Source organism: Pinus tabuliformis, chromosome 6 (assembly GCF_031772625.1).
Source record: "Pinus tabuliformis cultivar Carrire ecotype Pingquan chromosome 6, CPIR1, whole genome shotgun sequence".
NCBI lineage: Eukaryota > Viridiplantae > Streptophyta > Pinopsida > Pinales > Pinaceae > Pinus > Pinus tabuliformis.
The window spans coordinates 115371752-115387960 of record NC_142292.1 but is presented as its reverse complement, the minus strand read 5'-3'; the positions used below and the strand labels follow the sequence as shown (position 1 = coordinate 115387960).

General features: G+C 33.9%; 1 protein-coding gene across 1 annotated transcript; it reads right to left on the bottom strand.

Annotated features, from left to right (window-relative positions):
* Positions 1-4370: 4370 nt before the first annotated feature.
* On the bottom strand, positions 4371-10429 carry LOC149257609 (disease resistance protein Roq1-like). The gene is made up of 6 exons (XM_089380562.1): positions 9849-10429; positions 7162-8242; positions 6786-7076; positions 5556-6649; positions 5129-5449; positions 4371-4554 (listed from the first exon to the last, which is right to left on the bottom strand). The coding sequence occupies exons 2-6, from the start codon at positions 7870-7872 to the stop codon at positions 4371-4373; spliced, it is 2601 nt and encodes an 866-aa protein (XP_089236688.1). The 5' UTR covers positions 7873-8242; positions 9849-10429.
* Positions 10430-16209: the final 5780 nt, after the last annotated feature.

Genomic DNA, 16209 nt, shown 5'->3' with positions numbered 1-16209 from the left:
ACTTCCTCATTTCCTTCTTGTCTCTCCTCTTTATTGAATGTCTCATTTCATCACAACATCTATTTTTAATGTTTTACCTTGGAAGGCCAACAATCACAATGGTTCATTTAAACTTCCAAATAAATTTTGTACATTTCCCAAACTTTGTCAAAAATAAAAATAAATGTTAATTGCAATGTTTACAAAGACATTTCGAGAGGATTTAATTCAGATCATTATAGGTTTTCCCACCAACATTCCTTAAGGAAACCCAATGGCTCATTAGGTCCCTTCAAACATTAACTTCCCTACATTTTGCAAGAGATTAATTAACTCAATCTTTGGTTTCCAATGGCATACCTAACATTAATTTGGCATCTCATTACCTTATCATCATCTTCTCTCAAACTATGACTTCTTTGATGATGAATTATAAAATGAGGCATCCTTTAAAATTACTTGTTTTTAAATCCAATATCTCTTCTAACATAATAATAACTTTCTTAAAAATAGATATTTATATTTGACACCTATTCATATTTCTAAACTTTCAAGAATATCTACTCAAACAAGTTAAAAGAAATATCTACTACACTTTTAGAAAATAAAATACATAAAAGAAAAATAAGTGATCTTTACAAAACTCTATTTTATAATTTTTTTTAATAATAATCCATTTATTACTTAAAAAACACACTTTAATACTTTTTACCTTTAACAAAATAATAATAATAAAATCTGAAAGCTCTCTCTAGCCTGCTCTTATTATATTTAATTTTAAGAGTATATTACCTTCCTATGCACTTTAGCATATGAAATACTTCATAGAATATATTGGCTTCCTCTACACTTTAGCATATGAAAAACTTCTTATGACAAATTAAGATTATTTTATTCTAAATGGAATCCATTTAGTTTTTTAAGTGTTCTCTATATATTTAATTTTATAAAAAAATTGTGTATTTAATTTTATGAGTATAGTGGGTTTCTTTACACTTTTCCATATAACATAGGGAAAACTTCCACAAAATTATGTTGAGTTAAAATTACGAACCATAAATTGATAATCAGCACCAAGGTAATCTAATTATGACACCGACCATTATGTATTCCAATGCACTACTGAGGAAAACACATACTAAATGACTAATCATTAATTAATAATGATAAATGCAAGACTTTGAAAGCATATTAAATAAATATTTAAATGGAGTTGTTTTTAGTGCGACATTTTGGACTTTCCAGTGTTGGAATCTAGTAGAAAAAATTGAGGTGAAATCTTGATTTGTGTTATTTAAACTAGTTTTTTGAGTATATATATGGATTCAAAACCCTGAAAAACCCCTAGGGCACTTAGATTGTGCATGACTACCCATCAAGCTTGTGATTTCAATAAATTCCTGCCGGATTTTAGAGAAATTAGACCAAAAAAGCTTCCAAGAAGTCTCACTAAAAACAACTCGTATTTAAATTAATGTAAATCTAAGAAGACACATAAAATATACATATGGACCTGCTCATCATGACTAATGGGCTCTTTTTGAATACTGTAATGATTTAATTATGCTTTCATTGTACAACTCTCTTCTTCTAATTTGTTATTCGTAATTCTAGTCCTTCTTCCAATCATTGGTGTAGTTGTTCCATTACTCCCTCACCCCACCTAAGCTTCGGACATTTGGAGGCCATAAGGAAACTTAAGGACGGACATTGTTCAACACCTTCCCAATCCTCTAACTCAGAACACCTAGAAACACTAAGCGTGCGAAGCTTTGTGAATTGCGCCAACCCTCTCACTTTCTTTAGTTTCACACATCTATAGACCCAAAACTCGTGCAAATACCTCAAATGTTCAAGCCCTAGAAGCTCTTCTAATTAGAGTCCATCAACCATCCACAATATCTTCAAATTCCTCAAGTCACGTAGCTAGGGGAGTTCGCTTATGAGACAAATCTCTACTCTTAGCTCAGTTAACGGAGTCAAAAGTTTAACAAAAGCCGTCAAACATTTCAATTCCTCCAATTTGACCAACGTCAATTTCTTCAAGTTCCTTAAGTCACTTTAAGTCAGCGAGTGAGTCGGGGAGTTCGAGTGAGTGAGGGGGTTCGAGTGAGGGAGGGAGTTCGCTAATGAGACAATTATCTATATATATATATATATATATATATATATATATATATATATATATATATATATATATATATATATATTCAAAAATCCATTTCTCCTCAACTATGAGGAGTTAGTAGGTGTAATACCTATCACTGTAAAGGCCTTGAAAAATGCTAGTTATTTATGTGACTTTCTCTTTCATTTGGAGGTCAACCTTTGGTATCAATAAAAACCATTTTCAACACCCTCATAGTATACATTTTTTTATTTTTGATATGTTTTTATCATATATGTTATGACAAATTATCCAATGAAATATCCATAGAATTTTACCTATTAATGGTTGTGAAGGAGCTCTAGCATTTGGCAAGTTATTTTTCCAGCTCATCCCCTTTCTTCCTCCAATACTAATTTTTCTCTTGAATCTTCTTGTTTAAGTTTATTAATTCTTCCAACATCTCCCTCTTCAAGGCTTTTCCCATGGTAGCATTTTCTAGGTCTCTAATGGAGGTTCTTTGATATTATATATTTCATAAATTGTAGGCATGTGGCCTATTTGTTTTGTCAAAATGGATCCTCTACAAAACTGAGTGCAATAAATTTTTTTAACAACTATGCTAGTGTTCATTGATGGGTATGAATGTGCTCTATAATAGATCTAGTTCCACGATTTGGTTTACTTAGTTGTAGTGGCAAGGTCAATGCCCAACAATAAAGTTAAGCACACCTTTCAATTTTGTTATGCTGGTGGAAAACACATTGTTTATTTAAATGTCAAATCAAGCATTGTATCAACAACACATGCAATTCAAAATCCATATATAAGAAGTATAATTTCATATGTTTACAAAGGTTGATGTTTGTAGGTTAGCACTATACCATCATTGTGTATTGCAACACTATGACTTTTAGATATATTCTAGATAGATCAAAGTGACATGCTAGCACATTAGGAGACACAATATTCTTGCAAAGTAAATTTTCATATTAACGTGTTGATGATTGTGGGTGAATGCCTAAGTTCATGGGTTTGAGGATGTATTATTGCTTTTGACTTACATAGAATTGAGAGGATAAGTATAAAAACTGATCCACACAAGGACTATAGGAAGTCATTGAACAATATTCCATTCTAGCAAATAGAGCAAATGAGCAATCACTATTGTTGGTCAACGACAAGTCAATCCTTGATTTCCTTAATGCTAGGACTCAAAATTAACTAAAGAGAGTGCAAATACATTTTACCATTTTTCCATCGAATAGATTGGGGTGTTCTTGTCCAAATAAGATTTAAACTAGAGTATTCAATCACACGACAACATAAACACAACATACAATATGGATTTCCAATATGCAATAAACAATAATGTTTTCATGGAAACTCTAACAAGAAAACCAATTTTTATGGGATTTTATTGAGTAAGAAATTGATTACAAAAGGGTGAGCTATACACATATTTAGCATGTTATTACCCATTGGTAGGAAATTTGCATATGATTATGGATTAACAAAATCCTCACTCGTCGTGGGATAGATTCGATGTTTATTCTCCTCTAATCATCAAAGATATTGCTTCTTTGAGTTATCATCTTTGTTGCTATAAATCCTCATTTCCTTCTTGTCTCTCCTCTTTATTGAATGTCCCTCTTCATCACAATGTTCATCTTTAATGGTTTTCTTTGGAAGGCCAACAATCACAAGGAAAGAAACCAATAACTCATTAGGTCCCTTGAAAACATTAACTTCCCTAAATTTGGCAAGATATTAATTAATTCAATCTTTGGTTTCCAATGGCATACCTAACATTAAGTTGGCATCTCGTTACCTTATCACCATCTTCTCTCAAACTAGGGCTTCTTTAATAATAAATTATAAAATGAGGTCTCTTTAAAATTACTTGGAATTTTTCTTATAAACTTATATTTTTAAATCCAATATCCCTTCTAATATATTAGTTACTTGTCTAAACAATAAATATTTATATCTAATACCTATTCATATTTCTCAACTTTCAAGAATATCTACTCAAACAAATTAAAAAAAGTTATCTACTAAATTTTTAAAAAATAAAATACATTAAAAAAATGAGTGAATTTTATCGAACTCTTTTATTTTATAAAAAACTTAATAATAATCTATTTATTACCGTGAAAAAAGCATACTTTAATACCATTTACCTTTAACATTATAATAATAATCTGTAGCCTCTCTCTTACGTGCTCTCATTACAACTCTCTGTAGCCTCTCTTACAACTCTCTTCTTCTTCTACTTTGCTATTCATAGACGGAAATCTTTCAATCGCTGGTGCAGCTGCTCCATTACTACCCCGCCCCACTTGAGCTTTGGACATTCCTCGGCAATAAGACAACGTAAGGATGTACATTGTTCGACACCCTCCAAGTCCTCTAACTCAGAGGACCCAACCCTCTCACTTTCTTTAGTTTCTGATCTACTTGCAGATCTGAAAATTAAAAAGAGAGAATAACAGAACAGACTGTAGACACAAACACTGGAATAACACAAGTCTGCAAACAATACCACCACTTTATTATGAAGAAGAGATGAGCATTTTATAAACAATGCAATCATTCTCTTTATTACAAAAGATAAAATCAAACTGCATAATTAGATAAAGCCAATATATTTTAGATGTTTCCTTTTTCCTAGTTTTTCATATGTTTCCCTCTTTATTATTCTTGGATGTTTCCAATGAAATAGTACGCTTTTTCTTGGTTGCCCAATCAGTGAGATTTACTATTCTTGGATGTTTCCAATGAAATAGTACGCTTTTTCTTGGTTGCCCAATCAGTGAGATGTTGCTGATTTTTACTATTCTTGGATGTTTCCAATGAAATAGTACGCTTTTTCTTGGTTGCCCAATCAGTGAGATGTTACTGATTTTTACTATTCTTGAATGTTTCCAATAAAATAGTACGCTTTTTTTGGTTGCCCAATCAGTGAGATGTTGCTGATTTTTGTGTCCTTTCTGTTTGCCCAGTTTCACACATCCAATGACACAAAACTCCTGCAAAGACCTCAAATGTTCAAGCCCTGGAAGCTCTTCTAACTCGCGTCCACCTTTTAGCGACAACATCTTCAAATTCCTCATGTCACGGAGCCAGGGGAGTTCGCTTATGGGACATTCCTCTACTCTCAACTCAGTCAACTGAGTCAACAGTCCAACAGAAGCCGGCAAACGTTTCAATTCCTCCAATCCCCACAGTTGCAATGTCTTCAAGTTCCTCAAGTCACCGAGTGAGTGGGGGAGTTCGCTAATGGGACAATCAATTACTGCCAACTTATTCAACTGAGTCAACAGTCCAACAGAAGCCGGCAAACAACGGAATTCCTTGCAACTGGACACCGACAATGAATTCAAGTTACAAAAGTCACCAGGAGAGCGGAGGAGTTCGTTTATGGAACAACCTGATACTTTCAACTTAGTCAACTGAGGTTATCAACTTAGTCAACTGAGGCAACCGTGCAACAGAAGCCGGCAAACATTTCAATTCCTCCAATCCCCACAGTTTCAATGTCTTCAAGTTCCTCAAGTCACCGAGAGAGTGGGGGAGTTCGCTTATGGGACAACTGAATACACTCAAGTAAGTCAACTGAGTCAACCGTCCAACAGAAGCCGGCAAACATTTCAATTCTTCGCAACAGAGCAACTCCAATCTCTTCAAGTTTCTCAAGCCACCGAGAGAGTGGGGGAGTTCGCTTATGGAACAGTCGCTTACATTCAAATGAGTCAACTGAGTCAACAGTCCAACAGAGACGGGCAAACATTTCAACATGCTGCACTCCTGCAAGTCCAATGTTTTCAAGTTACTCAAGTCACCGAGAGAGTGGGGGAGTTCGCTTATGGAACAACCGCGTACTTTCAACTCAGTCAACTGGGTCAACCGTCCAATAGAATCCGGCAAACATTTCAATTCGTAGCACCGCTCCAGCCACAATGTCTTCAAGTTCCTCAAGTCACCGAGCGAAGAAGGCAGCGTGTCCATTTCGCCTCCCACATCCAGATTTTCCAAATTGCTTAGTTCTCCAATTGCATTTGGCAATTCTTTTAAATCTGTAGACCACAATCTTAAATCTATCAGCGACCTTTGTTGTGTTATTTTGAGAGGCAATACTTCAATCTCCCAGCACCCGTCAAGAAATATTTGCTGAAGCGTGCTTATATTTCCGAGTGTTTCGCTAGACATGGTTAACTTTGGGCAATGCCGCAAGTCAAGAAATTCAAGTTCGATTAAATTCCCGAAGGTTTCTGGCAGCCTCTCCAAATTCTCGCAAAAGTCGAGTTCAATGCGTTGGAGGTTTCTTAGATCACCAAAGGAATCTGGGAGTGACTTCATTTCTACGCAGTTGGTTAACCGCAAGGTTTTCAATGACTGAAGATTACAAAATTGTTCTGGCAATCTTAATATTTTGTGTCCGTACGAGGACCAGTGACCCGGGGAAATATTAATCCGTTCAAGGTACTTGAGCCGCCCTATAGAGCTTGGAAAATTCCAGAGGACGCCTCCAGTCTCTAAATCCCGCAACTGCAGAGGTGCCTGCAAAATTTTTCCGTGTTTCAACTATAAGAAAAATTCCTATACACAAAGCCTTTCAATTTTTCTGAGAAACACGCGAGGCCATATTAAATGCGAATTAACCATACAAGCATTAACTCAATAAATTTCTATGCACCTGCAATTCGCCTTCCCACAGCGATGTCCATTCCTTCCCGCGCACTTGTAAAACCCTCAAATTCTGCATTGGAATCCAGGGAGGAAGAGAAGAGTAGGGACAGTTGTACCAGCGAAGCCATAGGAGATTTGGTGAGTGCACCCTTGTCAAAATGCGCTCCAGGAGACCATCTTCACTTTCAGGAATTTGCAATATTCCTCGATGCCATGTCATTTCTGAGAGCCCGTTTTCATCCTCATCATTATATATATTAGTTTCAACCGTCATAATTCCTCGCACTTCGGTTATTACCTGTTCAACATCGACAAAAGATGAAGAATTAAACATCGATTTTGAATTCCCTAATTTATATAGGTTTGAATGATTTAACACTTACAGAGGATGATTGCAACAAGTCAACAAGATTGTCTGTCCCACGCACCAATCCTGGAGCCTTGGTGATATCTCTTCCCAGATCACGAAGGTGATCATGCATATGTATCACATTATCACTGTCCACTTCAACTAGACACCTCTCTTCTAAATTTTGAAAACCTTTCCAGTTGCACCCGTCCCATATTCTGACGGCCATATCCCTGTCCTCACCTATGAAAAAGCACGCGATATCTAGGAATATCTCCCGTTCCTCAGAATCGAGTGCATCGACACTAATTTGAAGACTCTTCTTTATGTCCTTGTGAAGTATCCGTCCAAGTTTGTCCAATTGTTCCTCCCAATAAGATTGCTTATTTTTTCCACAGAGGAGTGCCCCAAACACTTTCAAAGAGAGAGGTAGACCCCCACAGGCTTTTAAGAATTCATTTACAAGAGATTCAAACTGTGATGGTGGATAGGGTTGCTGGAAGGCATGGGAGCAGAAGAGTTCCAGTGAATGTTGTTCGCTAAGCCCAGTTAGCTTATAAATGGATGAATTTTCAATTCCTGAGCTTGTGAGAATATCTTTATTTCTGGATGTAATCAATACTAAACTATCTGACGGGATAACAGTTTGATCGGGCAAAAGCGAATCAATCTGATCCACATGATCAACATCATCGACAACTATCAAGGCATGAAAAGATGAGAGATGTTGTTTAATCTTCTCCATACCTTCATCGACGCAGTCTATTTGTTGATCTGATCCAGTCAAATCCTTAAGAAGCTTTTTCTGCAATGAAATTAAAGTGCCTTTACCTGCATTTTCTCTGACATCCGATAAAAAACAACATCTTTTGTACTGCGAACTCTTTCGATTGAAGAGTTCTTTTGCCAGGGTTGTTTTTCCTACACCACCCAACCCAACAATTCCCAGGACGAGAGGTTTTCCACTTTGCTCTTGCTGCTGCAATAAAAATTCATTTTCAAAATGTTTTATCTTTTCATCGAGACCCGTTGGATATTTGGCTACCTGCAAAGTTGTCTTCTTCACTTTCTTCAAAACCCCTTCAGCTACCAGATCCAGCAACTCGGCTTCGTCCCTGGTTGTTCACAAGAAGATCAAATAGAGCCAGTAAGAAACTGTTGGAAAATATAGGTAAAGGGCTTGGTCCGTCCTGGGCTAAGGGGAAATAAAAAGTTTATTGAATATTTTATTTTGGTTTGTCCATTTATTCGGTTCGATTTTGGCAACGCGTGGCAGCAGATCGGTGAGCTGGCGGACTGGCAGCATTGGCAGATGCCGACTGGCAGCGCTGCTGCTGTGTTTTTGGAGTGGTGGCCCGTTGTGGAAAAGATGGCTGCTATTTCTGGAGCATGTCAGAGATGAGTTCAAGAAATTGTTGAAAAACAGAGGTTGTGAAGGGCTCAACCTCTGTTCGTGTTGTTTTGATAAAGAATTCGGTCTGGTTTACAAGCGCATTGTGGCTCCTCTTGTGGGTGTTCCTCAAATAGAAAAGGATCACTTCACGGAGGAACAATCGAAATCCCAACCAGATAAAATAGCACACAGCAAACTCGCTAAAACGAATCCAGTCCAGGTATTTAATTCTCCCAAAGATTCTCTACCTGTGTATGATAATACCCAAATTCGGGATTTGAATCAAGAGCCCCTGTTGGGCCGTGGAAAGAAAGAAAAAGGATCATGGAAAGAAAGAAAAAGGATCAGGACACTGAGGTCATGGATATTATCAGGGAGAATGGCAGCAAAGCATTGGATACGAGTAATGGGCTCGAGGTAATTGTATCATCGTATTTTTTTTTGGTTGTCATTGAACTGACATTGTTCTGACCAAGATCAACTATTGTCACAATTTTGAGTGTGTTGGAATTGGTTATTTTAACAATATAGAAATTTGCAAAAATTATTGATTATTTCGTGTAAGAGTGAAGTGTGACAGAGATTTCTGTTGGCATGGTTTAAGGTTAGTCGAGAAAACCCTCGGTCTGGTTGAGTATGGTCTTTGGAGTGCCTTAGTGGCAGGTTTGTAGCTCAGAGTGGTTGGAGTGCCCTAGTGGCAAGTTTGTGGCCCATAGTGGCTGGAGTGCGTTGAGCCTTCATCGCTGAGTTGAGCCTTGGTTGCTGAGAGCCCTTGGTGGCATGGTTGAGGGTGATCCGATAAAACCCAATGCATGGTTACGAGTAATCCAACAAAACCCAGATTAACAATGATGGAGGGGGATTTACAAGTACAGGTACAGGTGTGCAGTTATAATGGTTGAAAGAACCATGTATGCGAAAGACATCCTACAAGACTGGCGGTTGCAGCAGTTAGTACCCATGCATTCCGGTGGATGGTTGCTCCTTTATATGGACATCAACATATTTTTATTTATTTTTATGTTTGACCACAACTAGATTTTGTAGATTGATATTCAGACAACAAATAGTCATTAAGGGAGAGTGTTGGAAAATGTAACTCCTACTTGTCTCAGTTATGATTCTTACTAAGTAAAAGACTCTGTTCCTAGTAGTTAGTATCTATTTCCTACATTGGTGTGTAGTTGAAATATTCTCTCAACCAAAAAATAATGAAACAATTGACATTATCAATTTTTATCATAAACAAACCTGCATATATATATATATGTCTATCCAACATAAAGTAATACAATACCATTAAACGAGAGAGGAGGTTGAGTTCTCACCCATTGCAGCTCTCCAGGTCGAAACCACATAAGTATGAAACACTAGCAAGAGCGTTTCTCCAACTGTCAATAGTGCCAGGGTCGTATCGCAACCTCTTTTGGTGAGGTTGATCATCATAAGTCGTCTTCTTGGCCAGTGATTGTAGGGCTTGAGCATACTTTCCATCACTGCCCCGCGTCCAGCGAAGCTCAGAGGGTTTGACACCGTAAAACACTGGGATAATGGGTTTTTCGGATCCAGCATTTGGAGGAGCTCATCCAGACACCAATTGGAGTCTGCATATCCAGGAGAGAAAACCGCCACATGGACTGAGGCGGTTCTAATAGCGCTGTCTATTTGAGAAGTCAAAGAGTCTCCCCGTTGCAATTCGGGCTGATCTAGAAAAACTTTCAGTCCATGTGAAAGAAGGCGACGATACAGATGGCTGGCAAATGTTTTCTTCACGTCAGGCCCACGGTGATTTATGAAGACGTCGTATTAGCCATAGCCAGAGGTGGAAGAGGATGCAGCCATTGCCAATTTGGAAATACCGGAGAGAAATGGAAAGACGAAAACTGTGGAGGAGCGGATGAGACTCCAGAGAAATTGCAATGGAAAACCCAGAGATGGTGTGCCGTGCTTTATGCACCCAACCATCGGTGTTGTCACTCCTTTTTACGTTTTTGCTCGTAGCCGCCTACGAACCATCAACCCCCTACTCCTTAGGACAATCTTTATTTACCGGGTCAACGAGAATAAGGTTCAGCAACTACAGTGGAATGGCGCTCTCTCGACCATTAAATTTGAGTAGGCATCACGTTGTGTGTGGGATCCACGCGCTTAATTGACTGGGGTGTGAGACTATTTAAATCGTATTTTTATTATATATTATATACCTGGATTTAATACTCTAAAAAAAATCATATTTAAAAAAATATATTCTATTTAAATTATAAAAATTCACGTATCAAATTTATCAATTTAATAAATCCCCACAAAATCTTATACAAATTAATTAAAAAAATAAACCAAAAAATTCGAAAAGAGCTAACCAGCCATATATTGGGTATTTAATGCCGAAAGTTAGCCCGATAACACGGGAGTGCCCAAATATTATTTAATGCCGAAATTGCCCGCTCCCGTGTTATCGCGTTAACTTGCGTGCATATATTTCGGCATTAAATACCCAATATATAACTGGTTAGCTCTTTCCAAAAAATTCCACTTAAAAAACACTATTAAATTGTGTTAATACCGAGGACTATCGGATTCCGTGTGGGATCCACACGCTCCATTACATGAGGTTGCAGCGTGATAGGCATTTAAATAAAAAATAAATGAAATTTGCAGCGTGATACATATTTAAATAAAATAAAGGATAAATGACCTTAGTTTTTTTTAATATTCTGTTTTCATAATTTAAAATAAAAATAAAATAAAATATTTATGAAATATCACAAATTCGTATTAATGTGTTATTTTTAAATTTTTTTTTTTTATGATTAAATTTTTTATATTTTATATCTTAAATTGTTGATCCTTTTGAACGACTAAAATACATTAATTTTATATTATTAATTTGATAAACATTTTTATGGGTTGGATTCCATTAATCACACATCTATCAATTTAAATATAGTCTAATTTTAAATTATTCAATTATCTATATATATATATATTATTTATATGTTTTTAAAATATAAATTATTTGAAAATATAAATACTATTAAAAAACTTCTCACATATTTAAATATTATTATAGATTTTAATTAAATTATTTATTAAAATTAAATGATTAAAAAAATTATTTTATCACATTATAATTATTTTATTTAATTTTTTATTTTATATCAATGTGTTGGTATTAAAAAAATGATTTGTTTTTAGGGAAATATTTTGGAAGTTTTTTAGTGGGTTTTTCTGATCTAATTTCTTTAAAATCTAAAAAGTCCAAAACATTGCACTAAAGAAATTCTTTAAAAAAATTATTAATTAACAAATTTAATTTTCTAGATGTTTAATAAATATAATTTTAAAATAAATATAAACATTTATCTTTAAAATAAAGATAAATTGACCCACGAAGTGTAAACCAACTAGTTCATGTGTTGTTTAGTCAGTGAATACAAATTTATTATTCATTATATTTATTAAACAATATTTGATGGTGTAAGAACAATGCCACATCACAGGTTCAAACCTCATGGGGAGGGGCTTAGGAATGGAAGCCACTTTGGGGGAATTAAACTTCCCAAGGGGCGTCTAGACTTGACACAAGTTCAAACCTCATGGGGAGGGGCTTAGGTGTGGAAGCCACTTTGGGGGAATTAAACCTCCCAAGAGGCATCCAAACTTGACCAAAGTCTAACACAATCTTGGTGATAAGCATCCCATTGTGGGTAGATTAGTCTTCTTCCAACCAATAAGCAGACTAGATTAGTCTTCTTCCAACCAATTTTTCCAACCAATAAGAGTCTAGTCTCTGCCTAGAAAAAAAAGATAGATTGATCTTTTTAAAAACAATAATATATAAACAATATTTTTGTGTATATATATACACTGAATTATGAAACACTAAAAATTATTTTTAATATAATAATTAATAATTTTTGTAATGATAATGATGGTGATGATTAACATTTACTAAGATTGATATGATCTATAGGACTTTAAGAAAGTAAAAGATTAATTGAGATTTTTTAACATCGTATTTTTATATGATCGAAAAGAAGAGATACACAGAAAGAAAATTTGCAATGGAAAATAGCCAAAGATAGAGATACACAGAGATATCAAGGCCTTTCACCCAAAATTGATGCAACCCAACATTTGATTTTCAACTCTCTTATCTCTTTTTAAGTGATAATCACTTTGTGAATGGGACCCACACGCTTATTTTTACCGACCTCATGAGTTGTGAGCACCGAGCACTATCAAACTGTGTGGGATCCACACGCTCAAACAATACAGAACGCAACACGCTCAAACAATACAGAACGCAAGTCAGATTAGCACCTAGGACCATCGATTTGCATGTGGGATCCACATGATCCACTGCATAAGGCTGCAGCACAAATAAAATACGAGTGAAATTAAGTATTTTCCAAAATGTTAGTTTTTTATAACTTAAAATAAAAAATAAAATAACTATTTCATCATAAAATGGTAGTAGTACATGACTTGTGAAATTTAAAGACTATATTTTTATTTTTAAGTATTTTCCAAAATGTTAGTTTTTTATAACTTAAAATAAAAAATAAAATAACTATTTCATCATAAAATGGTAGTAGTACATGACTTGTGAAATTTAAAGACTATATTTTTTTTTTTTTTTTTTTAAATTACTGGTGGATTACTTGTGAAATTAAGAGTTTAGATTTTTTTACATTATTTATGAAATTAAAAATATTTTATATTTTTAAAAATTATTGATATATTAGTTGTGAAATGAAATTAAAAGACTATTTTTTATTTTATTTTATATTAATTATGGGTAAATTTTTGTAAAAAAAAAAGTTATTAATACATTATTTGTAAAATAAAAAGATTATTTTTTCATTTTATTTTTTTTTAATTATTGAACTTTTATATTATTGAATTTGTGATCGTTTCATACAGTATAATGCATTAATTTTATATTATTAAATTTACAAACTTTTTACATGTATCATCTTAAATATATTTTAATTATAAATTATTTAAAATTTATATTAAATATATGTTATTTAAATATAAAATAATTTTAAAATAACACTTACATTTATTTTTATTTTGGTGCATTACTTGTAAAATTAAAAAGGCTATTTTCTATTTTTTGAAATTATTGGTGCATTACTTGTGAAATTAAAAAACTAGTTTTTTTTAATTATTGATACATTATTTGAGAAATTAGAAAGACTATTTTTCAATTTTATTTTATTTTTAATTATTAATACATTACTTGTGAAATTAAAAAACTATTTTTTTTTTAGATTTTTTAAATTATTGAAATTTCATATTATTAAATTTCATAATGCATTAATTTTATAATATTAAATTTAGAAACATATTACATATATCAACTTAAATATATTTTAATTTTGAATTATTTTAAATTTATGCTAATTATATATTATTTAAATATAAATAATATAAAAATAACACTTACATTAAAAAAGCCCCAAGAGTTAGCTCAATCGGTCAAATCAAGTGCCTCCCCAATGGGAGGTCACAGGTTCGAATCCCGAAAGCTCTTGGGGTTAGGTCAGTAAATAGGCCGAGGGGCTTACATTAAAAAAAATCTAATATTTATAAATCAATGTACATTTCAATTTTAAAAATAGTTATTCATCTATTGCTAGATGATTCTTGAATTAAAAATTAATTAATTTAATTTAAATCTATCTTATATATCTATTAAATTAAATTATGAAAAGATCAAGTTTATTAATTTGTCAATTGTTATATTATTTAATTGTTTATTTTATATCAATTTATTTATATTTAAAAATGTTTATTTTTATTCGTATTCATCTTTTATAAATCCAAGTTTAAATTGAATTTAAATTAATCTTTTTTAAAATATTATTACATATACCTAATATACATAGTTAGTAAAATCTCAAGTCTAAAAAGAATAGGAATATTTATAAATGAAAATCTCATTCCAAAAGATTAAGTAGAATTAAGAAAGGAGGTTCAAAAGGTAAGAAGCTAGGAAGGAAGGAAAATGGGCAATAATCAGAAATAGAAACGTCGTTATTTGAGATAGAAACCAAAAAGATATTAATAAATAGCAATTCAACATGCTCCCAATTCTTTCTTGGAATTGTCAGGGCTTTCCATGGAACAAAGGCCCCAAGCTAAGTTGGATCTCGAATGGTGTTGATATTATATTGCTTGTTGAAACTTGAGAGCACGAAGAATCTAAGGTCCCTAACATAGATGGCTTTGCACTATGGTCTACCTAGAACAAGTGATCCTCCCGTGGAGGCATTGGGGGTATAGCTTGTTACATTAAAAAGAACATCTCCCCCCATGCTAGGATTTATAAAAATGATCCTTACAACCAATATAGTTGGATAGAGATTACTGACATTAATAATAAAAAGACCTACATAGCAATCTGTTATTTTCCCCCATCAATTCTAACTTCTATAAGAAAAAGAGTCTAGATAAAAATAGTCCTTACAATGGTTTAAAGAATGATATTTCTTGCCTCGGGAATGAAGTTAATATCCTTTTAATGGGTGACTTTAATGCTCAAACTTCAAGCAACCAAGCTATTCTTCTAAGAAATCATTCCAACCCTAATCCTCTTTGGTTAGACGAAGACCTTACTCTGGCTAGCCAGTACAAAAGGAGCTCTGAAGACCTCAAGGATAATTTATTTGGGTCGGTGCTAGTCAAGCTATGTAGTGCTCAGGATCTCATAATTTGCAACGGTCTAAAGAAGTGGCCCAATTCTAGCCAGATGACCTACATCCATGGGCTTGGTAGTAGAGTGGTAGACTATGTTATTTCTGATCTCCCTTTATACAACGAAATAATAAATTTTGACATCTTAAACGACCACGAGCCTAACTCTGAGCATAGGCCTTTATTTATAACTCTCAATTTTGTCATGCATAGAGATCCCATAGAAGCTAATCCTTATAGCCAAAATAACTTAATCTTTGATAGAAATAAAAACGATCTCTTTCTAAATGAATTAAAAACTAATTTGCTTCCTTTATCTAGTATAAACAACATAGAAGACCTCTATCAAAATTTTACTACAACCCTCTCATATTCTATTAACAAGTTCTCAATTGAAGTTTCACGTAATAAAAGAAATAGCAAAACCAACCCATGGTATGACAAAGATTGTAAAAGTGCGAGGAGAGCAATTAAGGAAGTTGTTGATGAATCTCTCAAAATTGGCAAGATAAAAATATACAAAGCACTAACTAAAAGGAAAAAAAGGTAGTATATTCGTAAAAGACAAGAGAATCTCTTACACCTCTCTAAGGTAGCTCCTACGAAATTTTGGAGGTAGATTCTAACTAGGAAAACTAAAGATAATAATAAAATTGCTTTACACAACTGGAATTCCTACCTTAAAAAGCCTTATGAATCTCCAAATTTCATGGATATCTTTGAAACCCTGCTCACAATGAAAGAAGTTTTCTCATTAGAAGACATTGATTTTGGGGTTAAACACCTGGCAAATGGAAAAGCTAAGGACATTGAAGGTTACCAGGCGGAGATCTTAAAAATTGGAGGTTTTGTCCTCATCCCCCACATTCACAAGCTTTTCAATCAAGCGGTCAAGCAAGGGTTCCCTAAACCTTGGACTCAGAGCCTCATTATCCTTATTTTTAAAAGTGGGGATACAAATAACCCCTCTAATTGTCAGACAAT

Bases quoted from the DNA above. Each gene is read 5' to 3' on its own strand.
- LOC149257609 (XM_089380562.1), bottom strand. From the start codon at position 7,872: ATGGAGAAGATTAAACAACATCTCTCATCTTTTCATGCCTTGATAGTT. The intron at 6,650-6,785 runs GTGCATAGAAAT...AAAATTTTGCAG, and splicing joins TGTGGGAAGGCGAATTGCAG to GCACCTCTGCAGTTGCGGGA. The intron at 5,450-5,555 runs GTTGATAACCTC...GTCGGTGTCCAG, and splicing joins CGGTTGCCTCAGTTGACTAA to TTGCAAGGAATTCCGTTGTT.